The 14,835-nt window shown below is 43.2% G+C and overlaps 1 protein-coding gene across 1 annotated transcript in view; it reads left to right on the top strand.

The window, feature by feature from the left end:
• Nucleotides 1–5,077: 5,077 nt before the first annotated feature.
• Nucleotides 5,078–14,835, top strand: part of LOC115125281 (ceramide glucosyltransferase-like) — a 59,840-nt gene continuing 50,082 nt past the window's right edge. The window contains exon 1 of the mRNA XM_065017163.1: nucleotides 5,078–5,300. Coding sequence (XP_064873235.1) covers nucleotides 5,203–5,300 — 98 coding nt within the window. The 5' untranslated portion in view covers nucleotides 5,078–5,202. The remainder of the gene's footprint in view (nucleotides 5,301–14,835) is intronic.

Here is a 14,835-nt window from a genome sequence, read left to right as displayed (position 1 = left end):
CATGTTGCCATGTTGTGTTTCTACCATGTTGTGTTACTACCATGTTGTGTTACTACCATGTTGTGTTACTACCATGTTGCCATGTTGTGTTACTACCATGTTGTGTTACTACCATGTTGTGTTACTACCATGTTGCCATGTTGTGTTGTTGCCATGTTGTGTTTCTACCATGTTGTGTTACTACCATGTTGCCATGTTGTGTTACTACCATGTTGCCATGTTGTGTTACTACCATGTTGTGTTACTACCATGTTATGTTGCTACCATGTTGCCATGTTGTGTTACTACCATGTTGTGTTTCTACCATGTTGTGTTACTACCATGTTGTGTTTCTACCATGTTGTGTTTCTACCATGTTGTGTTACTACCATGTTGTGTTTCTACCGTGTAGTGTTACTACCATGTTGCCATGTTGTGTTTCTACCATGTTGTGTTACTACCATGTTGTGTTTCTACCGTGTTGTGTTACTACCATGTTGTGTTACTACCATGTTGCCATGTTGTGTTACTACCATGTTGTGTTACTACCATGTTGTGTTACTACCATGTTGCCATGTTGTGTTTCTACCATGTTGTGTTACTACCATGTTGTGTTACTACCATGTTGCCATGTTGTGTTACTACCATGTTGCCATGTTGTGTTACTACCATGTTGTGTTACTACCATGTTGCCATGTTGTGTTACTACCATGTTGCCATGTTGTGTTACTACCATGTTGTGTTACTACCATGTTGTGTTACTACCATGTTGTGTTACTACCATGTTGTGTTACTACCATGTTATGTTTCTACCATGTTGTGTTACTACCATGTTGTGTTTCTACCATGTTGTGTTTCTACCATGTTGTGTTTCTACCATGTTGTGTTACTACCATGTTGTGTTTCTACCGTGTTGTGTTACTACCATGTTGCCATGTTGTGTTTCTACCATGTTGTTCTACTACCATGTTGTGTTTCTACCGTGTTGTGTTACTACCATGTTGTGTTACTACCATGTTGCCATGTTGTGTTACTACCATGTTGTGTTACTACCATGTTGTGTTACTACCATGTTGCCATGTTGTGTTTCTACCATGTTGTGTTACTACCATGTTGTGTTACTACCATGTTGCCATGTTGTGTTACTACCATGTTGTGTTACTACCATGTTGTGTTACTACCATGTTGCCATGTTGTGTTACTACCATGTTGCCATGTTGTGTTACTACCATGTTGTGTTACTACCATGTTGCCATGTTGTGTTACTACCATGTTGTGTTACTACCATGTTGTGTTACTACCATGTTGTGTTACTACCATGTTGCCATGTTGTGTTACTACCATGTTGTGTTACTACCATGTTGTGTTACTACCATGTTGCCATGTTGTGTTTCTACCATGTTGTGTTACTACCATGTTGTGTTTCTACCATGTTGTGTTTCTACCATGTTGTGTTACTACCATGTTGTGTTTCTACCATGTTGTGTTGCTACCATGTTGTGTTGCTACCATGTTGTGTTTCTACCATGTTGCCATGTTGTGTTGTCATGTGTTGCTGCCTTGTTATGTTGTCTTTAGGTCTCTCTTTATGTAGTGTTGAGTCTCTCTTGTCGTGATGTGTGTTTTGTCCTATATTTTATAGTTATTTTTTTAATACCAGGCCTCTGTCCCCGCAGGGGGCCTTTTGCCTTTTGAAGGCCTACCATTGTAAATAATAATTTGTTCTTAACTGACTTGCCTAGTTAAATAAAGGTTAAATTAAATAAAAAAAAAAATTAAAAAAAACCCGTTTTTCTTACTAGTTGAATAGACGCAATAGAAAGGTCTGACTTACCTTTTCTGTTTGGGGAGGTCATAGGTCATTCACACTGAGTTACCTTTTCTATTTGGGGAGGTCATAGGTCATTCACACTGAGTTACCTTTTCTATTTGGGGAGGTCATAGGTCATTCACACTGAGTTACCTTTTCTATTTGGGGAGGTCATAGGTCATTCACACTGAGTTACCTTTTCTATTTGGGGAGGTCATAGGTCATTCACACTGAGTTACCTTTTCTATTTGGGGAGGTCATAGGTCATTCACACTGAGTTACCTTTTCTATTTGGGGAGGTCATAGGTCATTCACACTGAGTTACCTTTTCTATTTGGGGAGGTCATAGGTCATTCACACTGAGTTACCTTTTCTATTTGGGGAGGTCATAGGTCATTCACACTGAGTTACCTTTTCTATTTGGGGAGGTCATAGGTCATTCACACTGAGTTACCTTTTCTATTTGGGGAGGTCATAGGTCATTCACACTGAGTTACCTTTTCTATTTGGGGAGGTCATAGGTCATTCACACTGAGTTACCTTTTCTATTTGGGGAGGTCATAGATCATTCACACTGAGTTACCTTTTCTATTTGGGGAGGTCATAGGTCATTCACACTGAGTTACCTTTTCTATTTGGGGAGGTCATAGGTCATTCACACTGAGTTACCTTTTCTATTTGGGGAGGTCATAGATCATTCACACTGAGTGATTTTCTCCACTTCTGTTCTTTTTTTAATGCAGGCTACCCTCACTCAAAACTGGAGACTCTTTTACTGTCCCTTCTTACGAGGCTTGTAAACGCTTCAACTACTGCAATACCTTCAATCCACCACAAGATGGACGCCTTTACTATCATAAACCAGTTACTTCCCCCAGAGGCTAGGTTAGTACTTCGCTAAAAACAATAGTAAATCCATAAATTGTCTGTTCCATTACAACAGCATTTCATTGGAATAGGGTGAGTCAATCCCCATTGAAAACATTATGCTGTGAAACAGTAAGACACTGTTGAATGAGCCTTAATACATTTAGAATGATTTTATGGAGAAGGGTGAGATTATTTTTACAGGACAAAGTCTGAGTGTTACTATAGTAATCAGTATTGTTGCGTCAGAGGTTGTTAAAGAGCACCAGAAAGGTCAAGTTTATTGTAGTAAACAAACCAACATGCTGTTTGGATGAAGGCTCCTGAGTGGCGCAGAGATCTAAGGCACTGCATCTCAGTGCTAGAGGTGTCACTACAGACCCTGGTTCGATTCCAGACTGTATCACAACCTGGCTGTGATTGGGAGTCCCATAGGGCGGCGCACAATTGGCCCAGTGTCGTTAGGGTTTGGCCCGGGGTAGGCCATCATTGTAAAAAATAATTAGTTCTTAACTGACTTGCCTAGATAAATAAATGTACGCTCTATGGATTCATTTTGATAGATTATCACCTGTCTGTTATTTGGTAATGTTGAAATATTTTGTACTGTTCAATTTTATGTCTTAACTTGCTTTGTTCATGTGTGGCCAGTTTGTGCGTTAATTCATTCATGAACGTTTCATGTGTCACAAAAAAAGTTTCCAATTTGTTGTTTTGGGGAATTCATTTGAAAATGATATATTTATGACCTATTGTGTACTGAATGGCTATACTTGGTAACAACACAATCACATCTCCTGTCTATAACATCACACACAATCCTTTCTATAAGAATGAATGATGGTACTCTTGTTCCCATGGATACGTGTCATTATTACATTCACATTTAAGTCATTTAGCAGACGCTCTTATCCAGAGGTGTCATGTGACTGCAATGCCAACATCTCTTACCTGCTGAGTATTGCCTCCCTCTCACTGACAATGGAAATCTGCAGGTTTTCTTGTCATGGTCCTTAATTTATAAACACAATGTTTCTCCACACAGATATTGTATATGGAATAATCGGGATATATTGTATAAAAATACTTCTTTGTTTTTAGAAATAATTTTTATTGGTTCCGAAATAATATCCTATTGGTGAGCCAACTGGTAAATGCAGAGGGTCTTTTACTCAGTTATAAGGAATTCTTATCCCTTTACAAGGTCCCTGTAACACCTAAAGATGTTGCCATTGTTTTAGACACCATTCCCTCAGGGGTTGCTCTGTTATTCAGGAACGTGTCAAGACCTGACCCTCAGAACCTACCTTCTATTGACCCTGTTGACTCATCAGTAGGGAAGACCTGACCCTCAGAGCCTACCTTCTATTGACCCTGTTGACTCATCAGTAGGAAAGATTTAAGACCTGACCCTCAGAGCCTACCTTCTATTGACCCTGTTGACTCATCAGTAGGAAAGACCTGACCCTCAGAGCCTACCTTCTATTGACCCTGTTGACTCATCAGTAGGAAAGATTTAAGACCTGACCCTCAGAGCCTACCTTCTATTGACCCTGTTGACTCATCAGTAGGGAAGACCTGACCCCCAGAGCCTACCTTCTATTGACCCTGTTGACTCATCAGTAGGAAAGATTTGTTTCTCTTTTGGTCCATTCAACAACAGAGCGATACGATCCTTGTTTCAGCAGGATGTTGTATCTATCTATACCTTATGTCATGTCTTATTGGAATGGATGTATTGATAATATCTGTTGGAAAAAAGTTTGGATGTTGCCACACACATACCTACTTGTTAACAAAATTAAGGAAGTTTCCTTTAAAATTATTCATAAATAGTATCCTGCCAACCACTATATGAAGAAGTTTAAGGAAAACATCAACTCAAATTGTTCCTTTTGTAATGACCACCCAGAAACAGTTGTGCATCTTTTGTGGCATTGTATTCATGTAAGAAAACTGTGGCAAGACATCAGTAGGTTTATAATTGAACACATTTATGAAGATTTTACACTATTGTGGAGAGATGTACTGTTTGGATTCTTTACATACAATAGAAATAAGCGGAAGCATTTTTATGTAATTAATTTCATTATTCTTTTGGCCAAATTTCATATACACAAATGTAAATTTACAAACCGAAAACCACATTTTCGTACCCTACAAAAATAAATTGAACTGTATTTTAAGACGGTTAAATGCTCTACTAACAAAAAATCTGTTAGAATTGTAAGTGTATGTATGTCCCTTAAGGTCCGTGTTGTAATTGTAATGTGATATTGTACCCCCTTTGCTCGATTGTCCGTTGTCTGCAATATAGCGCAATATGATCTGTAGTAGTGGACGAGAGAGACGTGGTTCTCTGTTCTAAGAGGTCGAGGTCTTTTTTGAGTCAGAAGACTACTGTTGTCATGGGCGGAAGTGCCGTACCCCGCCCAGTTCGTACCTTATGCGACGTTTTGGAGCAGAGTCTGTACCTCGGTGATTCGCTCACCAGTCTGCGTGGGTATTTACACCCGTGGTGTAGCTACAACAACAAGGGCGCAAACATGGACCTTGTGGATCTTGCCATGCAAGGGCTCTCCGTCTTTGGATTCATTCTTTTTCTCGTACTCTGGTTTATGCATTTCATGTCCATCATCTATGTGTAAGTATTGCCTGGTTAGTACCGGAGCCGATTTAACCCATCTCTACGACGAGTTGATCCGTAACTAACAGGAGTGTGGGCAGAGATGAGCTCTGAGTCACATCAAATGAAGTTTTTAATCAAAAACGAACGATTTCAGCACCCAAAGAATAGCCTGCAATTTCACACTGGATATTATTATGCGTAATTACGGCCTATTGTTTGGGTGCTGAAATCAGTAGTAGTTAACCTCCGGTCCGTCCAAACCAGTCGCCGCTCAACCGTAAACCGTTGAGTTCAGTCGGCTGGGTAAGTGGCTCAACACAAGGGAAGCAAGCGAACGGTGGGCAACTCAAAGTTGTCAAATAGTAGCAGCTTGCTGTCTATCTAACTAGTTATCTATGCCGATATACTGATTTTACTAACCTCCGCATATAACTAACTAGTCAACGTGAACCACATGGCGAGAGAAACACTAAAGTCAGCTGACTAGTTACCTAACTAAGGTTAAGTGGGCACTGTAAAGTTGGTCAACTAAAAACGTAACTAGTAACAGTTGTTAGCTAACTATTTTGTAAGATCCTACCAAAGATACTGGTAACTAATGCTACTTGTTGTTGTTTAAACCGGTGTTTCTCAGGGCTTCCTTGTGTTTCTGATGTGGTGTGATCTACAGTAACTAGATGGTTCCTTTACCTAGTGGCTTAGTATCTAGTAGTACCCGCTCTTGGGGATAAGGACACCCGTTACCTCTTGTCATTTTCATTACCGTGAGAAAGCACCGTAACCCCTATTTGATGGCGAGTTAGTCGATTCAACTCTACGAGGTGGAGCCATCCTTTTTTTATAGGTCAGCCCCGTTTCTGTCTCAGGCACAAACCTCTCTAGTTCAGACACACACTAAATCAGATTTGCCGACAGGAAGGAAATAAAAAACTATCAAAGTGTTCTAGCTGCTCATGTGCACATTACATGAACCATTGTAAAATGAAATACTAACCACTAGTTTTGAGTCTAGACAGATGTAGATAGAAATGAAATACTAACTACTAGTTTTGAGTCTAGACAGATGTAGGCTGTTACTCATACTCAGACATAGCTGATTTGTAAATTCTTTACTCAGAGCCTGGGATAGGGAAGTTGGGGCGGCAGGGTAGCCTAGTGGCTAGAGCGTTGGACTAGTAACCGGAAGGTTGCAAGTTCAAACCCCGGAGCTGACAAGGTACAAATATTCTTAACTGCCTAGTTAAATAAAGGTCAAAGTGTTGGGGGGTGCCCATGAAATGCCTTTCTTCTATGTAGTGCAATACCTGTCAAAAGTCCCAAATATATATATAGGGAATAGGGTTCTATAGGGTGCTGGTCTAAAGTATAGGCTCTGGTCTAAAGTAGTGCCCTACATAGGGAATAGGGTTCTATAGGGTGCTTGTCTAAAGTATAGGCTCTGGTCTAAAGTAGTGCCCTACATAGGGAATAGGGTTCTATAGGGTGCTTGTCTAAAGTATAGGCTCTGGTCTAAAGTAGTGCCCTACATAGGGAATAGGGTTCTATAGGGTGCTTGTCTAAAGTATAGGCTCTGGTCTAAAGTAGTGCCCTATATAGGGAATAGGGTTCTATAGGGTGCTGGTCTAAAGTATAGGCTCTGGTCTAAAGTAGTGCCCTATATAGGGAATAGGGTTCTGGTCTAAAGTAGTGCCCTATATAGGGAATAGGGCTCTGGTCAACATTACAATGATCAGCCTCCCTATCCCCTCCCAACTGCACTACTTTAGACCAGAGCCCTATATAGTGCACTACTTTATACCAGAGCCCTAGTCCCTATATACTATACACTTTTGACTAGATCCCTATGGCACCCTATTCCCTATATAGTGCACTACTTTAGACCAGAGCCCTACTCCCTATATAGTGCACTACTTTTGACCAGAGCCCTATTGAACCCTATTCAGTTCACTACTTTTGACTAGATCCCTATATAGTGCACTACTTTAGACATAGGCCCTATAGAACCCTATTCCCTATATAGTGCACTACTTTAAACAAGAGCCCTATTGTACCCTAATAGGGGACAGTAGTGCAGGTCTAAAGTAGTGCACTATATAGGGATCTAGTCAAAACTAGTGAACTGAATAGGGTGCCATTTGGGATGCACACAGGAGTCTGGACAGGAGAGATGTGTTCTTGGAGATGTGGAACCCTAGTCAGTTCACTACTATAGCTAATGGATGGGGAGGCTGACCATTGTAATGTATACATGTGTAGCTAATGGGTTTGCTGCTTACATCAAATGCATCAAAACACAACTAGTATCAACACTTCTATTTAGTTTTGGATAAATTATTTGCTTTCTGTAAGTTTTTAAAAGGCCCAGTTCTGTCGATGTGATTTTATTTATCAGTGTTAATCCTGCTTTAGTTTTTTCAACCAGCAACTATCTAGACAGGACCTTCTAATCAGGCGGGAGTTTAGTCTTTCCCAGGTGACTTCATCATGTGGTTATTAGACCAATAACAAAGAGTTCCAAACCCCTCTGCCGTTCCAAATAACTTTTACTTCCTGGGAGCGAATTTCATGTGTGGTGATCAAATCAAATGTATGTAGCTGATGTCTCAAAGTGCTGTACAGAAACCCAGCCTAAAACCCCAAACAGAAACCCAGCCTAAAACCCCAAACAGAAACCCAGCCTAAAACCCCCAACAGAAACCCAGCCTAAAACCCCCAACAGAAACCCAGCCTAAAACCCCAACAGAAACCCAGCCTAAAACCCCCAACAGAAACCCAGCCTAAAACCCCAACAAACCCAGAAAACCCCCAACAGAAACCCAGCCTAAAACCCCAACAGAAACCCAGCCTAAAACCCCAACAGAAACCCAGCCTAAAACCCCCAACAGAAACCCAGCCTAAAACCCCCAACAGAAACCCAGCCTAAAACCCCCAACAGAAACCCAGCCTAAAACCCCCAACAGAAACCCAGCCTAAAACCCCCAACAGAAACCCAGCCTAAAACCCCCAACAGAAACAGCCTAAACCCCAACAGAAACCCAGCCTAAAACCCCAACAGAAACCCAGCCTAAAACCCCAACAGAAACCCAGCCTAAAACCCCCAACAGAAACCCAGCCTAAAACCCCCAACAGAAACCCAGCCTAAAACCCCCAACAGAAACCCAGCCTAAAACCCCCAACAGAAACCCAGCCTAAAACCCCCAACAGAAACCCAGCCTAAAACCCCCAACAGAAACCCAGCCTAAAACCCCCAACAGAAACCCAGCCTAAAACCCCCAACAGAAACCCAGCCTAAAACCCCAACAGAAACCCAGCCTAAAACCCCAACAGAAACCCAGCCTAAAACCCCCAACAGAAACCCAGCCTAAAACCCCCAACAGAAACCCAGCCTAAAACCCCCAACAGAAACCCAGCCTAAAACCCCCAACAGAAACCCAGCCTAAAACCCCAACAGAAACCCAGCCTAAAACCCCAACAGAAACCCAGCCTAAAACCCCCAACAGAAACCCGTGCAGGTGTAGAAGCACAAAGTGCTGTACAGAAACCCAGCCTAAAACCCCAAACAGGAAGCAGTGCAGGTGTAGAAGCACAAAGTGCTGTACAGAAACCCAGCCTAAAACCCCAAACAGAAACCCAGCCTAAAACCCCCAACAGAAACCCGTGCAGGTGTAGAAGCACAAAGTGCTGTACAGAAACCCAGCCTAAAACCCCAAACAGGAAGCAGTGCAGGTGTAGAAGCACAAAGTGCTGTACAGAAACCCAGCCTAAAACCCCAAACAGAAACCCAGCCTAAAACCCCCAACAGAAACCCGTGCAGGTGTAGAAGCACAAAGTGCTGTACAGAAACCCAGCCTAAAACCCCAAACAGGAAGCAGTGCAGGTGTAGAAGCACAAAGTGCTGTACAGAAACCCAGCCTAAAACCCCAAACAGGAAGCAGTGCAGGTGTAGAAGCACAAAGTGCTGTACAGAAACCCAGCCTAAAACCCCAAACAGCAAGCAGTGCAGGTGTAGAAGCACGGTGGCTAGCCCTTCGTACATCAGCTGATATCTCAAAGTGCAGTACAGAAACTCAGCCTAAAACCCCAAACAGCAAGCAATGCAGGTGTAGAAGCACGGTGGCTAGGAAAAACTCCCTAGAAAGGCCAGAACCTAGGACCACTAACCACTGGAGAGAGACAGACAGATATGAAGAAACCTAGAGAGGAACCAGGCTCTTGGGGGGGGGGGGCAGTCCTCTTCTGGCTGTGCCGGGTGGAGATTATAACAGAACATGGCCAAGATGCTCATATGTCCATAGATGACCAGCAGGGTCAAATAATAATAATCACAGTGGTTGTCGATGGAGCAACAGGTCAGCACCTCAGGAGTAAATGTCAGCTGGCTTTTCATAGCCGATCATTTAGAGCATCTCTACCGCTCCTGCTGTCTCTAGAGAGTTGAAAACAGCAGGTCTGGGACAGGCAGCACGTCCGGTGAACAGGTCAGGGTTCCATAGCCACAGGCAGAACAGTTGAAACTGGAGCAGCAGCACGGCCAGGTGGACTGGGGGACAGCAAGGAGTCATCATGCCAGGTGGTCCTGAGGCATGGTCCTAGGGCTCAGGTCCTCCGAGAAAGAGAGAATTAGAGAGAGCATACTTAAATTCACACAGGACACCGGATAAGACAGGAGAAATACTCCAGATATAACAGACTGACCCTAGCCCCCCGAAACATAGCCCCCCCCCACACATAAACCACTGCAGCATAAATACTGGCGGCTGAGACAGGAGGGGTCATGAGACACTGTGGCCCCATCCGATGATACCCACAGACAGGGCTAAACAGGCAGGATATAACCCCACCCACTTTGCCAAAGCACAGCCCCCACACCACTAGAGGGATATCTTCAACCACCAACTTACCATCATGAGACGAGGCCGAGTATAGCCCACGAAGATCTCCGTCACTGCACAACCCAGTGGGGGCGCCAAACCAGACAGGAAGACCACATCAGCGACTCAACCCACTCAAGTGACGCACCCCTCCTAGGGACGGCATGGAAGAGCACCAGTCAGCCAGTGACTCAGGCAGAGAATCCCAGTGGAGAGAGGGGAACCGGCCAGGCAGAGACAGCAAGGGCGGTTCGTTGCTCCAGAGCCTTTCCGTTCACCTTCACACTCCTGGGCCAGACTACACTCAATCATATGACCCACTGAAGAGATGAGTCTTCAGTAAAGACGTAAAGGTTGAGACAGAGTCTGCGTCTCTCACATGGGTAGGCAGACCATTCCATAAAAATGGAGCTCTATAGGAGAAAGCCCTGCCTCCAGCTGTTTGCTTAGAAATTCTAGGTACAATTAGGAGGCCTGCGTCTTGTGACCGTAGTGTACGTGTAGGTATGTACGGCAGGACCAAATCGGAAAGATAGGTAGGAGCAAGCCCATTAATGCTTTGTAGGTTAGCAGTAAAACCTTGCAATCAGCCCTTGCCTTAACAGGAAGCCAGTGTAGGGAGGCTAGCACTGGAGTAATATGATCAAATTGTTTGGTTCTAGTCAGGATTCTAGCAGCCGTATTTAGCACTAACTGAAGTTTATTTAGTGCTTTATCCGGGTAGCCGGAAAATAGAGCATTGCAGTAGTCTAACCTAGAAGTAACAAAAGCATGGATGAATTTTTCTGCATCATTTTTGGACAGAAAGTTTCTGATTTTTGCAATGTTTACGTAAATGCAAAAAGCTGTCCTTGAAACAATCTTGATGTGTTCGTCAAAAGAGAGATCAGGGTCCAGAGTAACGCCGAGGTCCTTCACAGTTTTATTTGAGATGACTGTACAACCATCGAGATTAATTGTCAGATCCAACAGAAGATCTCTTTGTTTCTTGGAACCTAGAACAAGCATCTCTGTTTTGTCTGAGTTTAAAAGTAGAAAGTTTGCAGCCATCCACTTCCTTATGTCTGAAACACAGGCTTCTAGCGAGGGAAATTTTGGGGCTTCACCATGTTTCATTGAAATGTACAGCTGTGTATCATCCGCATAGCAGGGAAAGTTAACATTATGTTTTCGAATGACATCCCCAAGAGGTAAAATATAAAGTGAAAACAATAGTGGTCCTAAAACAGAACCTTGAGGAACACTGAAATTTACAGTTGATTTTTCAGAGGACAAACCATTCACAGAGACAAATTGATATATCTTTCCGACAGATAAGATCTAACCAGGCCAGAACTTGTCCTTGTAGACCAATTTGGGTTTCCAATCTCTCCAAAAGAATGTGGTGATCGATGGTATCGAAAGCAGCACTAAGGTCTAAGAGCACGAGGACAGATGCAGAGCCTCGGTCTGACGCCATTAAAAGGTCATTTACCACCTTCACAAGTGCAGTCTCAGTGCTATAATGGGGTCTAAAACCAGACTCAAGCATTTCGTATACATTGTTTGTCTTCAGGAAGGCAGTGAGTTACTGCGCAACAGCTTTTTCAATTTTCTTTGAGAGGAATGGAAGATTCGATATAGGCCCATAGTTTTAAAAATATTTTCCGGGTCAAGGTTTGGCTTTTTCAAGAGAGGCTTTATTACTGCCACTTTTAGTGAGTTTGGTACACATCCGGTGGATAGAGAGCCATTTATTTATTATGTTCAACATAGGAGGGCCAAGCACAGGAAGCAGCTCTTTCAGTAGTTTAGTTGGAATAGGGTCCAGTATGCAGCTTGACGGTTGAGGCCATTATTATTTTCATCGTTGTGTTGAGATATAGTACCAAAACACTTGAGCGTCTCTCTTGATCCTAGGTCCTGGCAGAGTTGTGCAGACTCAGGACAACTGAGCTTTGAAGGATTTAAAGAGGAGTCCGTAATTTGCTTTCTAACGATCATGATCTATTCCTCATAGATGTTCATGAATTTATTACTGCTGAAGTGAAAGCCATCCTCTCTTGGGGAATGCTGCTTTTTAGTTAGCTTTGCAACGGTATCAAAAGACATTTTGGATTGTTCTTATTCTACTCAATTAAGTTGGAAAAATAGGATGATCGAGCAGCAGTGAGGGCTCTTCGATACTGCACGGTACTGTCTTTCCAAGCTAGTCAGAAGACTTCCAGTTTGGTGTAGCAGCAGGTACTGTCTTTCCAAGGGCTTCCAGTTTGGTGTAGCAGATACTGCACGGTACTGTCTTTCCAAGTTAGTCCGAAGACTTCCAGTTTGGTGGAGCAGCAGTGAGGTCTCTTCGATACTGCACGGTACTGTCTTTCCAAGCTAGTCAGAAGACTTCCAGTTTGGTGTAGCAGCAGTGAGGGCTCTTCGATACTGCACGGTACTGTCTTTCCAAGCTAGTCAGAAGACTTCCAGTTTGGTGTAGCAGCAGTAAGGGCTCTTCGATATTGCACGGTACTGTCTTTCCAAGCTAGTCAGAAGACTTCCAGTTTGGTGTAGCAGCAGTAAGGGCTCTTCGATACTGCACGGTACTGTCTTTCCAAGCTAGTCAGAAGACTTCCAGTTTGGTGGAGCAGCAGTAAGGGCTCTTCGATACTGCACGGTACTGTCTTTTCAAGCTAGTCAGAAGACTTCCAGTTTGGTGGAGCAGCAGTGAGGGCTCTTCGGTACTGCACGGTACTGTCTTTCCAAGCTAGTCAGAAGACTTCCAGTTTGGTGTAGCAGCAGTAAGGGCTCTTCGATACTGCACGGTACTGTCTTTCCAAGCTAGTCAGAAGACTTCCAGTTTGGTGTGGCGCCCTTTCTGTTCCAATTTTCTGGAAGCTTGCTTCAGTACTCGGGTATTTTCTGTATACCAGGGAGCTAGTTTCTTATGACAATGTTTTTAGGGGTGCAACTGCATCTAGGGTATTGTGCAAGTGGTACATACAAGACACAACAACATAAAACACTAAAACATGGAGGCTACAGTATAAAGGATTAGAAGCATTCTATGTAATCACACGGTATGTATACAAATAAAGTAATTGAAAACACATCTATCTTTTTGACCGCGAAACATAGAAACGCACTGTTTTTACATAAGCTTATGTTGGAGTGCTGCTGAAGATAATGAATATGAAGTTGACATAAAAAAATCCCTTCAAGTGATTTGCTTTGTATAAAAGTAAAGACGGCTTCAAAATGGTATAGCATAGACTGTAGTTGGAGGAAACATGGTTTAAAAGTTGATACATTTGAGCTCCGTTCAAGACTATCCTACCAACAGGTCATTAAAAACTGTAACATCTTATTTTTCACCGACTGAACGACGACACGGATGCAGCTTGCTGGGTTTTCCGTTCATCAGCAAGATAGAACAGCTGCCTCCGGTAAGACAAGGGGTGGTGGTCTGTATCTATTTGTCAACAACTGCCGGTGTGCGAAATCAAATATTAAGGTCTCAAGGTTTTGCTCACCTGAGGTAGAGTATCTCATGATGAGCTGTAGACTACACTATTTACCAAGAAAGTTCTCATCTATATTATTCGTAGCCGTCTATTTACCACTACAAACCGATGCTGGCAGTAAGACCGCACTCAACCAACTCTATAAGGCCATAAGCAAACAAGAAAATGCTGATCCAGAGGTGGCGCTCCTAGTGGCCGGGGACTTTAATGCAGGGAAACTGTTACATGTGCAACAAGAGTGGAAAAAAACCTCTAGGCCACCTTTACTCCACACTCAGAGACGCGGAACTAAGCTCTCCCTCGCCCTCCATTTGGCAACTCTGACCAGGTAGACAACACATTCGCCACGCTGATCCTCAACATGGGGGGCCCCTCAGGGGTGTGCGCTTAGTCCCCTCCTGTACTTCCTGGTCACACATGACTGCGTGGCCAAGCACGACTCCAACACCATCATTAAGTTTACCGACAACACAACAGTGGTAGGCCTGATCACCGATAACAATGCGACAAGCCTATAGGGAGGAGGTTAGAGACCTGGTCGTGTGGTGCCAGGACAACAACCTCTCCCTCAACGTGAGCAATACAAAGGAGATGATTGTGGACTACAGGAAAAGGAGGACCGAGTAGGCCCCATTCTCATCGATGGGGCTGTAGTGGAGCAGGTTGAGAGCTTCAAGTCCTTGTTGTCCACATCACCCGGGAGGGATTGTACCATCTAAACCACTGTGAAATATATGTTCCATAACTCAAAATATTGTATTTTCAGCTGTTTGAAGCTGGTGGACAAAACCAAACGTAAAAGATGCAAAAACAAAACTTAAGCACAGAAATAGAATAGAAATAACACACACAGAATATAGACTTAGACTTGGCTTCAATGACTGACAGATCTATAACTCACATTTCTATGTGAATTTGGTCAGATTGCCCAAAAAGTGACACATTGCAGCTTTAAAACATCCTAAAATCCCTCATCGAAATGTTTTTATTATGTAAACCGCCAAGTGGGTCAGTTTCCGCAACAACGAAGAGCGTTGAAGCCAGAGGTTCCATTTTGCGTCTGTTTTTAGGTGCCCTGGCTAACAGCAAACCCTTGCACATGCTCAGATACTGTGTGAGAGCCAAGTGTTGCATCTCGCTCATATCAATATCCTAGCTTATTCATTAATGATAGGACCTGCTTTACAGAAG

Source organism: Oncorhynchus nerka, linkage group LG4, assembly GCF_034236695.1.
Source record: "Oncorhynchus nerka isolate Pitt River linkage group LG4, Oner_Uvic_2.0, whole genome shotgun sequence".
NCBI lineage: Eukaryota > Metazoa > Chordata > Actinopteri > Salmoniformes > Salmonidae > Oncorhynchus > Oncorhynchus nerka.
Note: the sequence above shows the minus strand (reverse complement) of the source record. Positions and strands in the feature narration are given on the sequence as shown.